The sequence below is a fragment of the Pelophylax lessonae genome, assembly GCF_965119305.1.
Source record: "Pelophylax lessonae genome assembly, chromosome: 4".
In the NCBI taxonomy this organism is placed as follows: Eukaryota; Metazoa; Chordata; class Amphibia; order Anura; family Ranidae; genus Pelophylax; species Pelophylax lessonae.
In genome coordinates, this window is record NC_138771.1 from 297,226,325 (window position 1) to 297,247,453 (window position 21,129).

Sequence of the window (21,129 nt, forward strand, 5' to 3'; positions counted from 1 at the left end):
AGGGAACGTTTTACTCACCATACCGAACCGACAGGCACCCTCTCTTCATAATACCCTCTCCACCGAGGTGGGGGTTTGTGGACGCCTCGACTCTCTGGTCCTGGCGTCCAAGCGAGCTTTTAACTCGCAAAGTCAGTCCCTTTACTGGGACTCCGTCGCGGCTGACTCAGCGCACTGGTCTGCACGCGCTTTTTAGGCAGAAACCGGGGTGACCACTGGATCTCACATCCAGCCCGTCGCCCGGCCCCGCATACTTACTTGAATATGTCGCGGCCGACCAAGCGCAATGCCTGGTCTGCACGCGCTCGTAGGCCGGCTGGGGTGACCACAAGTGTCGCCCAGTCCGGCATTTTTGCTTGAAGATCTCACAGGAAAAAAACACTGGAGAAAACTACCTAAAAAATGTCTTTTTCTTAAAGAAAAAAAGTCTTGCCAGGACCAAAAGATCCCAGCAAGGAACTTAGGTCCTTACTCCTGACTAGACAGAAAAAAAAACTGATTCCCTGTAGCAGAGAGAGGGAGGATATACCCTCAGGGACTGCCCCCTAGGGTGGAGCCAGAACGTTTTGTCATTCTGCCTAGTCCTACTCCTGCGGAGACAACATAACCCAGCTCTTGAGAATCAAGAAGACTACGTCTGTCAATGAGCGATAGAGAAATTGCAGCTGTGAATAAGAAAGGGGGAGTTTGGGACTTTAAATGAGACATATGGCCCACAGCTTGGAAAATTAGGTAAACATAATTGTTGATATTGACATAAAGCATGACATATTGCAATTTTTACAAACAAAGATGTTGTTTAATACACATTATATATATATATATATATATATATATATATATATATATATATATACATATACATATACACACACACACACACACACACATACATATACACATACATATACACACACACACAGTATCTCACAAAAGTGAGTACACACCTCACATTTTTCTAAATATATTTTTTATATCTTTTCATGTGACAACACTGAAGAAATGACACTTTGCTACAATGTAAAGTAGTGAGTGTACAGCTTGTATAACAGCGTAAATTTGCTGTCCATTCAAAATAACGCAACACAGCCATTAATGTCTAAACTGCTGGCAAAAAAAGTGAATACACCCCTAAGTAAAAATGTACAAATTAGGCCCAATTCGAAATTTTCCCTCACCGGTGTGAATAAGGAGCAGGTGTGATAAATTTGGTGTTATCACTCTCTCATACTGGTCACTGGAAGTTCAACATGGCACCTCATGGCAAAGAACTCTGAGGATCTGAACAAAATAATTGTTGCTGTACATAAAGATTGCCTAGGCTATAAGAAGATTGCCAAGACCCTGAAACTGAGCTGCAGCACGATGGCCAAGATCATACAATGGTTTAACAGGACAGGTTCCACCCAGAACAGGCCTCGCCATGGTCGACCAAAGAAGTTGAGTGCACATGCTCAGCGTCATATCCAGAGGTTGTCTTTGGGAAATAAGACATATGAGCGCTGCCAGCATTGCTGCAGAGGTTGAAGGGGTGGGGGTCAGCCTGTCAGTGCTCAGACCATACGCCGCACACTGCATCAAATTGGTCTGCATGGCTGCTGTCCCAGAAGGAAGCCTGCTCTAAAGATGCTACACAAGAAAGGCCGCAAACAGTTTGATGAAGACAAGCAGAGTAAGGACATGGATTACTGGAACCATGTCCTGTGGTCTGAGGAGACCAAAATAAACTTTTTTGGTTCAGATGGTGTCAAGCATGTGTGGCGGCAACCAGGTGAGGAGTACAAAGACAAGTGTCTTGCCTACAGTCAAGCATGGATGCGGGAGTGTCATGATATGGGGCTGCATGAGTGCTGCCGGCACTGGGGAGCTACAGTTCATTGAGGGAACCATGAATGCCAACATGTACTGTGACATACTGAAGCAGAGCACGATCCCCTCTCTTCGGAGACTGGGCGGCAGTTCAGTATTTCAACATAATAACGACCCCAAACACACCTCCAAGATGACCACTGCCTTGCTAAAGAAGCGGAGGGTAAAGATGATAGACTGGCCAAGCATGTCTCCTGACCTAAACCTTATTGAGCATCTGTGGGGCATCCTCCAGCAGAAGGTGGAGGAGCGCACGGTCTCTAACATCCACCAGATTTGTGATGTCATGGAGGAGTGGAAGAGGACTCCAGTGGCAACCTGTGAAGCTCTGGTGAATTTCATGCCCAAGAGGGTTAAGGCAGTGCTGGAAAATAATGGTGGCCACACAAAATATTGACACTTTGGGCCATATTTGGACATTTCCACTTAGGGGTGTACTCACTTTTGTTGCCAGCAGTTTGGACATTAATGGCTGTGTGTTGAGTTATTTTGAGGGGACAGCAAATTTACACTGTTATACAAGATTGACACTCACTACTTTACAATGTAGCAAAGTGTAATTTCTTCAGTGTTGTCACATGAAAAGATAAAATAAAATAATTAGAAAAATGTGAGGGGTGTACTCACTTTTGCGAGATATATATATATATATATATATACACACACACACATATACATACACACACACAGTATAACATAAAAGCAATTCATGTATATACACCAAGATCCTACTGAAAATACTGATTATTGTAACGGTTTACATTATTGTAACAGTATTGTAAATCATTTAAAGTCCCAAACTCCCCCCCCTTTCTTATTCTCAGATTTAGGGATGGAGGTGAATGTTTTCTTGCACCTCATCTAAAGTCCTGCCAACCCCCTTCATGCAATATTGCAGCTGTGAAAGATTTATTTGATAATTCACATCTTCAGGGTATAGTTACTCAAGGGACTTTTGGTATTATTGTTATTATCGATGTATTTTATTTTAGAGCCACGAGAAAGAATACAAAAATACTTTCGGTATTAACCTAACAGGGGGGTGACAATGACCTAGGAGTTTTTCTTTTTTTTTTTTTTTTGTCTGATTAAATAATCTTAGGGCTTCTGAGATACATGCCCAGAGAAAGTCTTTTCTGAGCAGTATATCTCACAGGACATGGTACCCAGGAGCCTAAGATGGTAAGTCAGCCATCAAAAGGGAGTACAGTTGGATAACTGGTTCAAATATGAAGCCGGTTTGGGGCTTTTGAAATTTTTTTAAAAAGGATACGAAAAAGCAGAAGCTTTCTGGATTCCCAGATAAAAGAAAAATTGCTCCCTTACAAAGATAGCGAGGAATATAAGGAACGCTCTACTGGTTTAAAGAAAATCCTGGAAAAGGAAGAGAGCGATGAAAATACTAAGAAGACGTTCAAATACAATAGGGATATTGCAGATTATCAAACAGGAATTGTGATTGAATGGCAAAGTAAATTAGCATTGGAAAAAGTGGGAGGAGACAACCCTAATATGCCTCCCCTTACAGAAGGAGAGGATAATAGGGTGAGTAACCCAGGTAACTGGACCCAAGTCCCACAGAGGCAGGATTGGAGGCCTAACCAAAGGTCCCCAAGGGGAAGGAACAAAAATAGACCCTTCTATCCTTATCTCCAGTATATAACTGAGACAACGACCTGAAAATTCACCCCCCAGATAACCCTTTACTCTCGTGCTAGCAGCGGGGAGAGATTTTTTAGGGATGAACGTGCTCAATAGAATAGCTTTAAACATTGCTGTTAACAGATTTGAACCCCTCAATAAGGAGGATCCCAGGTTTCATTATCCCCAGGGACAGATTAATTATGGACAGGGACATAGGTCCCGAAAGCAACAACATAGGGGGGGTCAGAGACTATCTAGTTATGGTTCCAATTACCAAAACTATCAGTCAGGTCCTGGTCCTCTAAATTTTGGGAACCAGCGTCAACCATATCCTAATGGTGGACCAAGGGGCTACCCATATTCAGTTGGGTACCAGACCATCTAATAACTTATGGCCCAGGCACCCCAGGGAGACCCTTTCAAGGGTTTTTTCCCCAACAGGGCCCAATACCAAAAAAAAAATGTGAGACCAAAAGAGACATGGGGGGGGGGGGGGGGGGGAAAGAGTTCAAGCGAAAAATACATTTTTAACCTGAGCTCTAAGACCCTTACAGATGAAGAATGAGAATTTCTGGATAAGGGCCTTAAGTTCACTCCTCCTAAGAAATTTAATAAATTTCAAATTTTTATGGATGTGCAAAGTACATATTTAAAATTAATTAAAAAGATACATTGCTTCTAACCCTATTACAAAAGGGAGACCGATATCCACAGGTATACAATAATCAAACCTCTCTAATGCTGTTTAACCCCCCCTGGGGGAATGGCTTCCTCTATGAGGGTATTCAGAGATGTTGTCTTAAGAGATCTAGATTGGGTCAGTGAAGAACTTTAAAATGCAGTCCCACTTAGAAACAGGATTACAACAGCTGTGTGATCACAAGGATCTTGTGATCAGACCGGCAGTTAAGGGAGGGGGGATAGTAATATTGGACAAAAATGCATATTAGGGCTAGACCGATACCACTATTTTGGTCACAACGTATCGATATCGGCCGACATGGGCCGATATTTAGTACATTTAAAGTTTTGAAAAATAAAGAATTTTTGACACAAATCTGGCACTGAACATGTTAGTTTTTGTTTAATGCTTAATGGCTGGCTTGCTGGCACCCTGTGGTGGGTGGCTGGCTGTCTGGCAACCTGTGGTGAGTGGCTGGCTGGCACCCTGTGGTGGCTGGCTGGTACAGGGCCTGTGGGTGGCTGGCTGGTACAGGGCCTGTGGCTGGCTGGCACAGGGCCTGTGAGTGGCTAGCTGGCTGGATGGCATCGGGCTGCTGTGGGTGGGTGTATGGCTGTGATAGACTCCCGCAAGATTAGTCCCGACTCCAGGAGAGGCTGTCCAAGGTGAGGGAGGAGGCCTAAGAAGGCATAATGACGTCACAAAATTATCGGCAATATCGGCCCAGCTCCGGAGCCGATACCGATATATTGGGGAAAGTGCATATCAGCCGCCTTGCCGATAATCGGTCTATCCCTAATGCATATATAACATGCTAAGTGATCAGGATACCCATGTTCCCTTGAGAAGGGACCCAGTGATAATCTATAAGCGAGAGCTTGAGAAAATCAACAGAGGCTTAAACAAGTGGTCATAAATAAAAAAAATCTTTATTGGTACCAATCTTTCCAAGGACACCAATTAGCTATTGCCCAAAGGTCATGAAAACCTGGTTTGCTGGAGGAGGATGTCATCTATGCCCAAGAAAGAATTGGGCCAGTTGGCTCGTTACATAGATGACCTCCTCCTGGGGAAGGGTGACTCTGCCTCATTGGTAGAATGTTTGGATTCTCTAAATCACAATGACAGGGATTATTCTCAATTCCGAGATGAGCCAAAAACAAATTTATGTTTTGAACCTGGAGATTAGGGTGGAGGGGGGCATACTTTACCCACCTCCATCCACTTCAAGGCCACAGAGTGAAATGCATAAATTTCAAGGGACAGTTGTCACCACTGGTCATGGTTGAGAGGAGCCCCCATGGGACAGTTTATCTGAATCAGACGGAATTGTACGAACATTGAGGATTTTTGTAAACAGGCCTCTGTCCTCACTCAGATTTGTAGAGAAGGTATAGAACCCTTTGTCTCTGGAGAAAGTTTTAGAAAAGGTTAAGAGTGTTGTTAGAAACACATTACTGATAGCCCGAAAGAGGTCATGAACAATGACACCTTTGGGTTTTCATTATTCACATCTTACTTGTCCCAACATCGCGCCATTAAACACTTAATGCAAAAACCTTGGCACATTTTTTTTTTTTGTAAAAACAGTTTTGGCCAATCTACTTCTGCCCAAACCTTCAGTTATCTACAGAGGTGCGGCCTCCCTGAAGGATAGGGTTGTCTAAAACATTCCTAACCTCACCTCTAGATCCTCTTTCTTACACATTTATGTTGGGTATTACAAATGTGGAAGATGTCAGGTATGCCATCTTATTAAATGTAAAACTAAGAAAATGCTAGAATTCTCTTCCAAGACCACCTCTAGGACATATGCTGTCAAACCATTTAATACTTGTACGTACCACTCATGTAGGTTACTTACTCCGGTGAACTTGTGGATAACAATACATTGTACCACTCTGGCACCGAACTTTAGATTAAACAAACATATCACTAATATCAGGAAGGGATACAAGAATTAGTGTCTCATGAAACTATGACTTTGTACATGGTAGAGAACCTATGGGGACCCTCTTCATGAGAATTGATAATTTTGTCCCACACTGAAGAGGTAGTCCCAAAATAGGAGTAGTGGTGCACAGAAATTTCGGCGGACGAAAATGGGCCTTTCCCATTTTGGACGAAAACGTGTCATATATGACGAAAATTAATGGCCGTCGCAGCAGCAACTTTCACTTTAATGGTGCATCATATGCGAACAGACGCCCCTTCCTGGATCCCAGCACGGAGTGCTAGTCTCCGCCCTTCCCTACCTAGTCCTTCCCTGCCTCACCCTCATGGATTACTGGTAGGCAGATCCAGTCTTTTTCTATGCGACCCCTTCCAAAATGCCCCCCCCCCCCTGTGGTTAGCTCTGCCCATTCGGCCTCTGTTTGGATGCTGTACGGAACTTTTCCTTGTGTCAGGTGTTTAGAACGGGCCGGGCAGGACAGGGTGTCACGCGGATGAGCCCAAGGGGTGCCGGGGATGGATTACAGCAGGCGGGGTGGTTTCTGTCCCGGGGGCAGATATGATGCTCCTCACAAGGAAGCCGGAGGGCCCAATCACAGCTGATTCTGTGTTTAGGTTTTCAGTGCCAGCAGCAGGCTATCGATCTGAGATGAGGGAGAATGTGGTTGCCTAGGACCCGCCTGTGTGTCATTGATTGCCTGATCTCAGTGTTACAGGAAGCAAGGTAGAACTGTGCAGGCTCCTGTCATATGACAGGAAAGAGGGAATAACTGAATACATTTGTGGTCAAATATCAGACGCTTCAGCTCTATCAGATAAGTGCAAATAAACTATTTTAAAATCATTTGGGGCAAAAAAAATCATTTTCGGCCAAAGGCATCCTGAGTTTTCGGTTTCTGTTTCGGCTCAGAATTTTTATTTCGGTGCATCCCTATAAGTGAGCTTTCAAAAATGGAAACCAAATTGATTTGTCTAAAAGTTTACTCTCTATAGTTTAAATGTGGACTGGGATGTTAACATTTTATTAATAATTCCGAAAACCTCTCAAATTTTTAATTTGACATTAGGATGCTGTATTTTAGGGCTAACAATTTTTAGCAATTTAAAAAGATTTTAGTCTGTTTGATCAAGCATGTATTACATCTGCTTTTGATGTTCTTGTATCTTGTTTTCAGCTTAAGTCCAACTTTTGCCTTTTGCAGCCACTGTTTACCTGTATTATGTGGACAACATAGATGTCCAGTCCTTTTTTCTTCAATTGGGGACATCCAGCTTACCTCCGGTCAGGGCGGTGCTATGTTCATTTTTGTACCATATTTCCACATATGAAAGCGAGGCTTGGTTGCTTCTGCTATAGGAATGAGGCGTGGATGCCTATTGAGCAACAGGGCTACGGTGGTGAAAGCAAGGCTTGGCTGTTTAAATTCACCATTTAGGGCGATGACAGGATGTGATGTTAATGCCCTGGAAGAAATCCTATTGCGACAAAACCGGTCGAGCGAAAAAAAACTTATCTGAGAAATAACATTTTTATAAGGTCAACCTAGTACCAGATCTCAGCTTTGTCCAGCAGGAGGGAACCTTGAAGAGACATTCAGAGTCTTTTATGGGTGACCTCTTAAAAACCAAACAAAAAGTTAGCTCAAAACAAAACTTGCCTAGGACTCTAATGAGGCCTATAGATGGTCACAAGATGGAGATAGAAAACGTTGCAACTTTAAAAGAAATTTGGGGCAACAAGTAACTGACTGCTGATTCAAATGATTCTGATGGTTCATCCTTGTCCTCTATATCCTCTCTACAGGCTACCACACATCACCAATCTTTTAAAGGTAAGGGATCACACAAATGTACGAAAGAAGGGGAAGGTCTTCAAATGACCGGTACCTAAGCGCACTTCTGTTCCAGCACGAACACAAAATATTTCTCGCTCTCAGACTTCTAATATGACACCTTCTCAAACTATCTGCAAATCTTGATAATGCGGCTATAGCAACTTCTGTCTTCTTTTCAGACACCTACTTTACCTAAGGTAAGTCAGTTTAGCACTAACTGCATGAGTGGAGATGTACGAACTGCACAATTTTTTTTTTTTTTTTACCACTGGCAACAATGGACCCCAAATACGGAAACATTGGAGTCAAAAACACCTCAGAGTCAGACACACTCAAATTAATTTTTCTTCACAGATCATGACAAAAGAACAAATACAGGTGCTGTCTTTGGGATTGATCTTCTGCCCCACATGAAAAATAGATAAATTTGAATTAAAGTGTCTGGGAATGGCTGTCTGGCTGAATCCGCCAGCCAATTGATGATTATTTGAGATCTCATGTAAAGGCTCTTAATTAACATATCCAGACACTAGAGATCTGATTCCAGCCCTTAAGGGAGCTTGGTTGATAGCAATTGACACGGAGGCCCTTGACAACTCCATCCCCCATGATTGGGGGATGAGGGTTGTGGAGAGCTTCATATTAGAACGTGGTATCTCAGCAGACCTTATAACCAGTTTATTTTAAGCCTGCTACAGTTTATGTAGACCAACAATGTTTTCATGTTACTCTTACTACCTCCAGGTGCAGGGAGCAGCGATAAGGGCTTGTTGTGCCCCATTGTATACGAATGAGTACCTGGGGGGGTTGGGAGCAGGATCTTTTTCAAGGGATGATCTACAAGATCACCTAAGCAAAATCCCAATATGGAAAAGATTCATGTATGATATTTTCCCTATTCGAACAGGCTCCCTGGAAGAACTGATAGTTATAAATTTGAAAGCATTGAAAACTAGAATCTAAAATTTACAATGACTTATCAACAAATCATAAATTTACACAAAACGATGAAGAAAACCTGGGATCTACTCTTTACAGGAAACCATCAGGTAATACCATTCTCAATGCAAATAGCTCCCATCCGGCACCTCTCATGTCAAGTATACCCTTCAGCCAATATCTTCGTCTGAAGCAAAATTGCTCCAGACAAGAGGACTATGAAGCTGAGGCCAAAGCATTACAGGGACGTTTGTTAGATAGGGGATATAGCAGATTATCCTTAAAAGAAGGCCTATCCATGTCCAAGACAGAAACTCCCTTATACATAAACAAAATATGAGAACGGAAAGTCAAAGTGTAAAACTTATCACACGCTACTCTGGACAACACTGTCAAGTTAGCAAAATTATGAGCAAATTTTGGTACACTCTTGGAAGCAGAAGATACAATCTCTAGACACAAAAAATTATCCAGAAATAACTTTTAGGAGATCTGGCTCTCTAAAAGACCAATTAGTTCACAGCCACTACTCCGCTCTATGCAAGAAAGAATGTCCTAAAATCACTGGTACTTTGCCATGTAGAAATCGTAATTTCTGCCTATATATATATGGAAAGCACAACAAATTATGTTGCCTAATGGCAGAATGTATAGATTCAGTCTGTGGGCATTGTATACTACATGAGTGTGGCATTTTCTATGTAGGCAAAACAAAGAGGCCATTCTTCCATAGAATCAGGGACCACGTAAAACTGGTCTCTAAAAAGAAATCTGAAAGTCCAATAAGTGGTCATATGGGTTTATACCACCAATTTGAGGTCACCAAGATGAGATTTCTCGCCTTGGAGTATATCCCCAGAAATTAAAATGGAGGTGATGTAGATAAGTTACTCTTACAACGAGAAACTAAATGGATATTTAATGTGTCAGCCACAAAGTACCCAGGATTGAATGAAGCTCTTCGCTTCAAACTTTTTCTCTAAAATTCCCCATATTACATTGTGAATTAGTACAGAGGGATCTACAGGCTAGGCGGATCTAAAGTTTGGGAATAGTGGTAGAATATACAGTATCTCACAAAAGTGAGTACACCCCTCACATTTTTGTAAATAGAAGATTATTGGCAATCTTCTTATAACCTAGGCTATCTTTATGTGGAGCAACAATTCTTTTTTTCAGATCCTCAGATATACATATACACATACACACATACATGCAATTTTCTAGGAAAACAAATATGGATATTAACTTGTAAATACATGTCAGGAATAGGCTTGGTCCTTAAGTGGTTAAAGAGCTGGAGTTGCCCATTAACCTTCTGGGTGCTGTAGATTTAGGTCTCCCATGGCGGACCACTAGTGGAGTATATACCTAAGCGTATGTGACCTTCCATAATAGAGGGTCCATACTCTTCAGTAAGAGTACATCTTGACCTTTGATGTTGGTGACTAAAACGTGGTGAAGGGATCTCTTTTTGAATTGAGAGTTTTTTGAATACATGAGTTTTCTCCTGTTTTCTGTTACACCATTTTGGACTTTATGTTGTTTCATATTTGAATTACACAGGATTCACTTGGACAGTGTAGTTTGGTGCAGAGCAACATATTTATCACATTATTACGGAATTATTATTATACAGGATTTATATAGCGCCAACAGTTTGCGCAGCGCTTAACAAAATGAAGGCAGACATTACAGTTACAATACAATTTGTAACAAGAGGAATCAGAGGGCTCTGCTCGTTAGAGCTTACAATCTAAAAAGGGTCAATTGATACAAAAGAATGAATCCAAACAATTGGAGATTTCTTTGGACTGGAAGGTAGAACACAAAGGACAGATGGACCCCCCCCCCCCCAAGTAGGGACACCCAATCTCTGAGAATAGGGCTTGGAGAAACCCGTCTTCTGACAAAAGTGTGTTTCAGGCTTAGTTTTGGAGAGCCAGAGGTCAGAGTGACAAAAGAAACCTTTCTCCTAAACACAGGAATAGAAGGCAGTAAAAGCATAAGCCTTTTGGGGAACTGTATATGCTTATCCTTGTGATTTCCTTAATGTACCAAGGAGTGACTTTTCAGGCTTCTCCCTCAAAAAGCAACCGCTTGAGGTGTTTCTTGCACAGAAAATCTGCTGACTACCACTGGAGCCAAAATATCCCCCAAGCTCTTCATGCAATTGAAGGCCAAAGGTAGAAGTACTAGGTGATGGTGAACCGATGGAATCATCTAGATTGGATGCTACGGTCTCTGGCCTGAGTCCAGACAGCCAGGTTTTAGCAGATGACCATGGAGAAAAGCACAGGTCACAACTGGCTTGCCAAGAAACACTGGTCATAAAAGGATCTTCTAACCTTTTATCTACTTGATCCTTGCTTTTCAGGATGAAGATAGTCACCATAACAGACAGACTAAGAGAGATTGGACTAAGAAGGTCTTATGGGGTTTAAGCAGCAAGGATAGCAGTAGTATCCTTCAAGTGATATTTAACAAAAAAAAAAAAAAAAAAAAACTACATTGTTAATATATTGCAGCTTACCAATCCTTTGACATGGTGGCTGCCTTAGTTTTCAGTTTTTTTCCCCCCCAATGATCAAGCCAGTAACATGTCCTGTTTTTGATTGTCTGCATTCTAGATAAAACTGTAAAAGTGGACACCTTTGGACAGCAGCATTGCCAGCCTGGGGAGATGGCAGTGTTAAGACTAGCAGATTCAGATGGGCCTTAACAAATTAAAGCTGAACTTAAAGAGGAGGTTACCCCTGGGGGGGGGGGGGAGAGAGAAGAGGTAAATAAAAGTAAGCAGCTACAAACCCTGTAATAAAAGAGACACTTAACTGTCCAGGGATCCAGGATCCACCGTTTTTTTTTTTCACCCAGCTGTGCCAAAGGAGGCAGGAACCTGAACTGCCTTCTTAGTGAGTGAGCCTTCAAAGACAGGGCAAGTGCTTGGGCAATGGCAATACCTCTGCACCCGGCAAGCGCTCCGCAGGTAACTTGTTACCTGAACAGAGTCAAGAAAATGCGGAACCCACTGCCCAAAGGTCACTTCTAGACTAACACTGCAAATTCTAGCCAGTCCAAAGCATTCCAGGGATGGCACTACAACTAGCCTGAGGCAAGGATGTTTTGAATAACGCCAATCGTAAAGACCATCTGAAGCAGCAATAAAGCAAAGAATCTTGTTAAAAGAAAAAAAAGGAAGCAACATTAAAGAAAAAATACTAACATAAAATGGGGTTACACTTTTTCTTTTTCAGCAGAGCCGAGAACTCCTGGCATACAGATTTTTGTTTGCCAATGTCCAATTCTCCTCTAAACAACATTATGAGTTTTCTGTGTCCCTCAAACGAGAAGCTTAGGGTTTTTAAAAAAAAAAATAAATAATAATTACAAGACTGCATTCAGTGAGATCTGTATATGTTACATCAGGGCTCGACAATCCCCAGGCGCCAGGATTTCAGCTATCTGCTGTCAGGCATCGGGACGACGCATCGCTGATGCAGAGATTTGAAATCCCCGCGGCTCCTATCCATAATTCTCTGTGTACCGACAAGAGGCATTTTAATTGGTCAGCACAGTCACATGGACGGCGCTGACCAATCAGAATGGGCTGCCTCTTCTCCACTTTCAGCACATCCATAGGACGCACTGCTCGACTTCTGCCACTGTCAGCTCTCCTCGTTGCGGTCACCCGGCACACATCTATCAGGTAAGAGTGCTGGGTCCGCGGCTGAGCGGTGTGTGAGGTGGGGGAATGGTGCAACAGGCCTGGAGTCTTTCATGCACAGAATTTCATGTCAGCCGCTCCCCATCCCACTGCTCCAGCCTGCCTGTGTCACTGCTTCCTCAGCCCCATGGGGAGGTGGGAATGCAGACTTGAGCAGCCATCCTGCCGTTGCTGAGGGAAGGGCACCACCTACAATTAGCTGGGGGGCACAGTTTACCTTTAATTGACCAGTTGTGGGAGCCCCCCCCCCCCATAGACACGAGTGTGGGGGAGCAGAGCAGGCCATTTTCTGTGTGTATGTGAGGGAGGTGGAGGAGTGCCACACTTCTGGAGGATTCCTCTGTACACACCATAGAGCTGAGGGGACCTCACTGTAGTACATATATACACACACACATCTGCCTGAGACTTTCACTCTATCTCCCTCCCTCCCCCTTCACTCTCTTTCCTTCTCTCTCTCTCACCCCCCTCCCCTTCCCCTAACCCCCCGCACTCCCCTTCTCTACCTCCCTCTCCTCTTTTTTTTCTCTTTCCCTTTTATTTCTTTCTTGCTTTCTTTTTTTTCTGGGCACCGGGCAGCTGATTTGAAAAACTGGCTCCTAACTTTTTTTAGCTGGCTCCTAGATTCAAAGAAAATTTGTCAACCCCTGTGTTACATCAAATTTCAGTGTTACATTTCAAGTAAAAAAAAATAAACCACCGTTTTTTGAATTTAAACACAACTCACAAAGATGTTTCTGTAGTTTTAAATCCTTAACACCCAACTGCAGTATAAAAAAAAAAGGAAGACAAACTGAGGGTGCACCAAATCAGTTTTGAATATCTTTCTTTCACACCCCTCCCTCACTTTCAGCTCTCTCATTCCCAGCTGAAAACTGTGCCCCTCAGAAGGTCAAAAGGTAAAGACCACTGAGCTCTGTGTCACAGCAGCAATCTCTTTTCAGCACCACCCCTACCCGATTTTACCAGTACAGATCTGCGATCAGCAGGGGCCTTAAGCATTGCACTGCAGTGGCAACAAGTAAAAGCTGTCTTAAGCAGACTATACACTGATCTAAATTCAGCCGGTTCAGTAGAGACTGACTGGATTTCGACCCATGTATGAGCACACCCAGGTTGGGCAACCACCAAGGGCAGAACACAATAGCACTGCGGAAGAGATTCCGACACCAACTTGATGAAAGTAAATTGCGCAGTGTATGGCCTGCCTCACACACACACACTGCAATTTTATACAATGTGCCCCCTTACCACACTAACATTAAAACTAGTACAGGCTTAACTAATACCCTACAATTGTAGGAAAAAAAAATTAGCACACACACACCATAGCAGGTACAAATGTAGCTCCGTTTGCAAGCTGTACTGTTGAAATAAAAAGGTTACCCAAAACAGAAGGGGTATTGAGAAGTCTCTTTACAATAAACCACATTATAAATCTTACCAGATTTGTCATCAATCTCCTGGACTTTATTATCCACCACTGTGGCTGGCTGTGTCTGGGCAGGTAGGTCTATAAATGAATGTGTTCCACCAGCAAGAGAAGTTGCTTTTTTGTTGATACCGGATGACACAGATGTTTTACTTGACTTACTGGACTAAAATAAAAAAGCATATTATATATAAGAATGGAGGAAATATTTAGGTTGACATTTCTGATTTCTTGGTATATTTTACGTTAGATCTCCAGATTGAATGAAGGAGGAGGAGATGCACATAGTGGCATAAACAAATCTCGTAAGACTAGAAATCAGTGACAGCAGTACCCTTAAGCAGTGTATCTCAAACAGGGTTGCCATGAACACAGGATCCAGTTTTCTCTGAAACAGCATCTTTTATTTCCTTGGCACGGGCAAGCCAGTCACCAGCACCATAACAAGGAATCATGTTCTAGGGCAGTACACATTGCATTATACACTGCTATTGTGTTGGCGAGCGGCCTGTCTGCCTGCACCATGGCAAGTCCTTACGCTAATCTAGGGCAGGCAGCATTCAGAAGAGGACAGATCCTAGCCAATGTTCCCTTTAAGCTGCACGCATGCGCAGTCTAATTGAAGGTCCCGCGCAGCACAAATTCAGACCGCGCAGACGATGTGAATCCACTCAGCAATGGCGAAACGAAAAGAGCTTGCACAGTTAATTGACATTTGCGGGACATTTCAAGCATCTAGTGCAGACTGTGAACGCGGTTTCAGTCTCATGAACCGTATCAAGACAAATTCACGCAACCGACTTCAGACCACCCACTTGGATCAGCTAATGAGAATCCGGTCTACACAAGCAAATGGGTCTATCAATCTGGACAAGATCTATAACCACTGGAAAGGTATTAAGGACAGATGGGAGAAGTTTTAAAGGTACGTGTTTTATAGGCTACATTATTAATAAATGCATAGTAATAATGCATGCATGTGTTTGACTGTAATATTTATACTGTTTGCTGAAATATACATTTGTATATAATTTTATATATTATATTATGTTTAGGTATTGTGGTTAATTATCTGACTAAAGCTTTACACTTTATTTAAAGGGTTACTTTAACAAGGCCTGTAGTCACTGAAAGAAAATAGGCAGATAATATTTTATTATTGTGGTGCCTCTGTTTTCAGGTTCTGTTTTGAGAGAGGTTCCATATCTCCACAGACCTGCAAGGCCAGTCAAGAGAGCACTGATGAAAATGCTCCCCTCGGCTTATACTCAAGTCACTGGCTTCACTGGCTTTTTAAAAATGGCGCCGCTCGGCGCCGACATGTCACTGCGCATGTGCCGCATGCCCGGGAATAGCCGAACGTGTTCGAGCTTTCCCGAGCATCGGTGGCGCATTTGCGTAGACATATTGGCGCCGGGTGGTGCGATTTTTAAATCGAAAGGTGCCTTACCGACAAGTGAGACTCCTCCGCAGCCCCTGCATTTTCCTCATGCTGTGCTGCGGGCATGGTACAGGACATTCTCCTGTACCATGCCCGCAGCACTGCATCTCCTGCGCCATGACTGTACATACTGTGCCATGCCTATACCATCACCTGTGCCATGCCTATACCATCACCTGTGCCATGCCTATACCATCACCTGTACCATGCCCGCAGCCCCTGTTTTGTGTCTCGTGGTGGTCCAGTTGGGTCCAGTAGCTGCTGCATTTCCCACCCTAGGCTTATACTAGAGTCAATAAGTTTTCCCACTTTTTTGTGGTAAAATTAGGGGTCTCGGCTTATATTCGGGTCGGCTTATACTCGAGTATATACGGTAAGCAGGTTTAAATTGATGGCTTACCTACACAACACAATCCCTTATATTAACTTACTTTATAAGTAACTCAGGTCAGTATATCTAGGTTTATTTTGGTGGTTGCCAGAAGGGAGATAGAGACATGACAATCTTCTCTCCTAACTCAATCTCACTAAATTCTTCCTAAAGTTACAGCATGGAGCTTCCCCCTCTTCCCTCCTAATAAAACCGAAAACCCCTCAAGTAGTGGTGCGCCGAAATGAAAATTCTGGTACCAAAAACAGAAAAAACAAGATTTTTGTAAGATCTTACCGTAAAATCTGTTTCTCTGAAGTCCATTGACAGATGCAGCCTCCATCCTCATTACCCATTGGGACGTCCCAAAGCAGTGTAGGTATGAGGGGTGGGAAGAACGCAACCAGAGTAACGTAAACTACAAAGGCTAAACTTAGCCAACTGGGTAACATTAAGCCCAACCAAAACAGGAGCTCACCCAGGCGAAAAAAACCCCAAGAGTAACAAAACATTCTCTTAGGAAAAAGCAGCTTGCAAAAGCTTGCGGCCAAAAGAGGCATCCGAAGATGCCAACAAATGCACTTTGTAGAATTTTGAAAAAGTGTGCACAGACTACCAAGTCGCTGCCTTACAAACTTGTACAACAGAGGCCTGATGATGAAAAGCCTAAGAGACACTCAGTGCTCTAGTAGAATACGCCGTCACAGGGAAAGGAGGAACCTGACTCTTGAGTGAATAAGCCTGAACAATCGACTGCCTGATCTATCTTGATATGGTCGTAGCAGATGCAGCCAAACCTTTGAGATCCGCCCGTAAGGACAAAGTCCCTAAAAGACTCCGTAACCGTCAGATAAACATTTATCGCCCGAACCACATCCAAAGAGTGCAAGGCAAATTCCTTGGGATGCTTAGGCTTGGGACATAAGGAAGGCAACACAATGTCTTCATTGAGATGAAAATCCGACACCAACTTTGGGAGGAAGGACTTAGGTTGGAGAACCACTTTATCTCCATGGACCACCAAATAAGGCAAACGACAGGACAGCGCCGCCAACTCAGATACTCTGCAAGCAGAAGTAATAGCCACCAGGAAGGCATCCTTCTGTGACCAAGAAAGCAGAGAAATTTCCCTAATATTCTCAAAAGGAGGGTTTTGAATTACAGACAAAACCAGATTGAGATCTCACAGAGGCAACGGGATCTCCTCAGAGGAGCCAGATGACGCACCCCCTGAATAAAAGTGTGAATCAAGCTATTAGTAGCCGACAGACGTTGGAAGTAAATAGTCAAAACCGACACTTGGCCCTTGTAGTGCCCAAAGCCAATCGCTGCTCAACTCTTTTGTAAAAAGGCCAAAACCCTAGCTATAGAAAACAAGCTAGGGTGTAGCTGCAGCTAGTCACACCATGAAATGTACGATTTCCACTTACGATGATAGATCTACCTTGACGTCGATTTCCTAGCCTTCAAAAGAGTGGGAATCCTAGAGTCAGAAAGGCCTCTATCCCTCAATAAGCTTATGCTCACATATATAGCGAAGGCATTGTAGAGGAAGTATATCTTTTCATTATCTTCATCCCCATCTTTCCTTTATTTGTTACTCTATCCCCCAATACCTTGCTTTCAACAGCCAAGCCATTAAAAGCCAGCGACCGTAAAGCAGGATGGAATATTGGTCCTTGAGACCGAAGATCACCCCGCAGAAAAAGTCTCCATGGAGGATCTACGACCATTTTTACCAGGTCTGCGTACCAAGACCGCCGGGGCCAGTCTGGTGCCACCAGAAAGACCGGAATGCCTTTCACCGACACCCGGCGAAGAAACCTTGGCAGGAGGAGTACGAGCAGAGGGAAGGCATAAATCAGCCTATACTGGCTCCAAGGAGCCAACAGGGAGTCTGTGGCATCAGCCAGAGGATCCCGAGTCCTGGCCGCAAAACGCTGGACTTTCCCGTAGAGGCGAGATGCAAACAGATCCAGGTCCAGGTCCGGAGTCCCCCAACGGACACAGGAGATGAAACGCCTTCGGATGAAGGGATCATTCCCCTTGATCCAGCACTTGACGACTCAGGTAATGCGCTTGCCAATTTTCCACCCCTAGAATGTGGACTGCGAAAACAGCCGGAACATGGTCTTCCACCCAAAGAAGTATCTCGGCCACCTCCTTGACCTCCAGGACACTCTTGGTGCCCCCTTGATGATTGATGTAAGCCACAGCCGTGACATTGTCCGACTGTAGCCAAACCAGGGACCCGCGTAGCCGACTCGTCCACTGGAACAGGCAAAGCTTGACCACTCAACTCCAGAAGATTGATTGGCAAGAAATATTCTTCTGTAGCCCAAGTCCCCTGGGCACAGAGCTTGCCCAGCACTCCACCCCAGCCATTTTGCCAGAATCTTTCTGCAGAGGCCTTGAGTGAGACTGAGCAAATGGGACCGCTTCGAACGTGGATACAACTTCTGTAGCTTTTCCAAGAAGAGAAAGACCCTTGCCAGTGCAGAGTCAAGAGTCAGCCCCAGATAAGTGACTCAAACGGGTGAAGACAGAGCAGATTTCCTGAAATTGATCGTCCACCCGAATTCCTGAAGGGTCTGAACTGCAATTAGGATGTTGCCCAACAGATCTGAATGAGAGTCTGCTCGCAACAGGAGATCATCCAGATATCCCAAAACTGAAATTCCTCTCTGACGTAACAAGGCCAGCACCGGGGCCAGGACCTTCGTAAAAACTCTGGGAGTGGAGACAAAACCAAAAGGGTAACGCCACAAACTGAAGTGCTCCTCTGCCATCGTAAAGCAGAGGAATTGCTGATGCCCCTTAAATATGGGGACGTGCAGATACGCATCGTTGATATGGATGGAGCCCAGAAAATCCCCCTGATTCAAGGACGCCACCACCGACCAAATGGACTCCACTCAAAACTTCTGCACCCACACCAAATGGTTCAGAGCCTTGAGATCCAGGATTGGACGCACCTTGCCCTCCTGAGCACCGTGAACAGGTTTGAATATAAACCCTGAGAGCGTTCCTGCGGGGGAACCGGCACAATCATTCCTTGAGCCAGGAGATCCTGCACAGCCTCTGAGATCTTTCAAATGCTCTGGAGACAAGCGAAGATTTGACTGAAAAAACCTGTCGCCCGGCCGGGATCAAAATTCGATCTTGTACCTAGAACAAATCAGTTCACTAACCCATTTGTCTTGAACGAAGGAAGTCCAGGGTTCCTGTAAGAAGCGCAGGCGTCCCCCCACCCCAGAAACGGGTGAGGATGCCCCTTCATGCTGAAGAGGACTTGTCTGCGGAACAGGGCTGACTGGCCTTGGACTTGCCCCAGTGCTTCTTAGTCCCTAAAGAAGCACTGAACAGCTTACCTTTTTCTTGCGCACTGGAGGCATGGAAAAAAAAAAAAAAAACGCCTATGAGCAGTAAAGGAAGGTCCCCGCTTAGCACGGGGTGTTTTACCTTTGGAGGATTGAGGAAGAAGAGTACTCTTCCCGCAAGTCAGACCCTTGATCAACTCATCCAGTAAGTCGCCAAACACTATCCCAGAAAAGGGAGATCTGTCAGGGCTTTCTTGGAAACCTGGTCAGCCGACCAGTTCTTCAAACCATGCGACGGAGGGCAATCAACACAGCAGAAACTCTGGCCACCAGGGGAGCCGCCTTCAGGGACACATCACATAGGAACAATAGGGTCTGAACCATCTGGTCCAAGAGTTCCATCAGCTCCGGGGGAACTATGTCAGGGTGCAAGTTCCCTTTCAGAACCTTAATCTACTCGGTAACCGCCTGACACCAAAACAGACACAAAAAATGGTTTTAGAATAGATCCCGCCAACATGTGAAGATGGTAGGAAAGGTATTCCACCCGCCTGTCCACCAGATCCATAAAAACCAGGGAATCCCCCCACAGGCACAATAGTAGATTTGTTCAACCTGGAGACCGGGTGGTCCATCTTAGGCGGTACCGTTGAGCGGTTGGAAACCGTCTCAGCAAAAGCATACCGGCATTTTAAAGCGCTTAGGCACTACTAGCATGTGCTTGATGCACCGCCATTGATCATTAACAATATCATGAAAAGTCTTGGGACAAGGAAAAACCTTGCCCGACTTTAGGGTCTTGCGGGAGCCGAAAGACACCCGCGTCCCTGCCGGCGTGGGCTCATCTGCCAATTTTAAAGTTTCCCTTACTGAAGCAATCAGGGCTTCCCCCCAGAGCGCATTCCTGCACTGCAGCTGAAAACCGGTCCTCTTCACCATCTTATTGCATGGATAGCGACCCTTCAGGTAGGGGGCAACCATATCAGCTTCCGAATCAGAGGACCCCACGAAAGATGGAGAAGGTAGTGGCCATTTTCGGCTAGTAACCTTTTTCATTACAAAATCAACTTTTGTCGCCAGACTTTCCAGAGCTGCTGAAATTGCGGCCAGCGACTGCGATCCGGACGGTCTGGGTGTCGCACTGAGCTGGTCTGAAAGTAAATTTACAGCCTGAGACTCCATAATCAATATAAACAGAAAAACGGAGTATTGTCACTTTAAGAAGCGCCGATCGTGGTTCCCACCGCCGATCTCAGCGATCTTCGGAGTCCCCCTTAAATATGCCCTGACAGCAGAGCGTGCAGGGATAAGCCCACAAAGACCCCAGTACTGTACCACCTCCAGAGAAACAACCTCCTTAAATCGGACTGTGCAGCAGGAAGAAGAATCACAGGAAGTGACCTTGGCCTGGATGTGAAAGGTCACGCTGCCTGTGTAGCTCAATAGGACTACACAAAAAATGATGCCAATGCAATTAAATAGGTAGCACAGGGAAATGGCTGCCCTATACAAGTAAATGGGAAAAAATTATACATTGCCTACGGCGTGCCATGCGGCCAGGGACACCCCAAAATGAAAGCTTTAAGGATCTACAATCAGACCCAACAAGAAACAAGGTACGATTGCCAACCCCCTCAGGACGCCAGGCGCCCCAGTTACATAGCCCCCTGTGGGGATGGGAGAGTGAGACAGGGCACAGGGCCGGGTACCTTAACAGGCAAGCGGGAAGTCCAGGTTCTATTATCCCCAGGAGAGGGCCCACATCCCCCCCAAGACCATCAAAGGGACAAGGGCTCACATTTATTTACCATACCATGGACCAGGTGGGCAAACCACCTCCCACGCGAAGTGGGGGTGCTGCCAGCTGAGGGGAATGCGGTGACTCAGGGCGTTCCAGGTCGTCGCGTCCCGGCGAGACAT

The 21,129-nt window shown here is 44.6% G+C and overlaps 1 protein-coding gene across 1 annotated transcript in view; it reads right to left on the reverse strand.

Annotated features, from left to right (window-relative positions):
* NEDD1 (NEDD1 gamma-tubulin ring complex targeting factor) overlaps positions 1-21,129 on the reverse strand; it is a 198,654-nt gene that overhangs the window by 71,310 nt on the left and 106,215 nt on the right. The window contains exon 8 of the mRNA XM_082254862.1: positions 14,091-14,244. Within this exon, the coding sequence (XP_082110988.1) occupies positions 14,091-14,244 (154 nt within the window). The remainder of the gene's footprint in view (positions 1-14,090; positions 14,245-21,129) is intronic.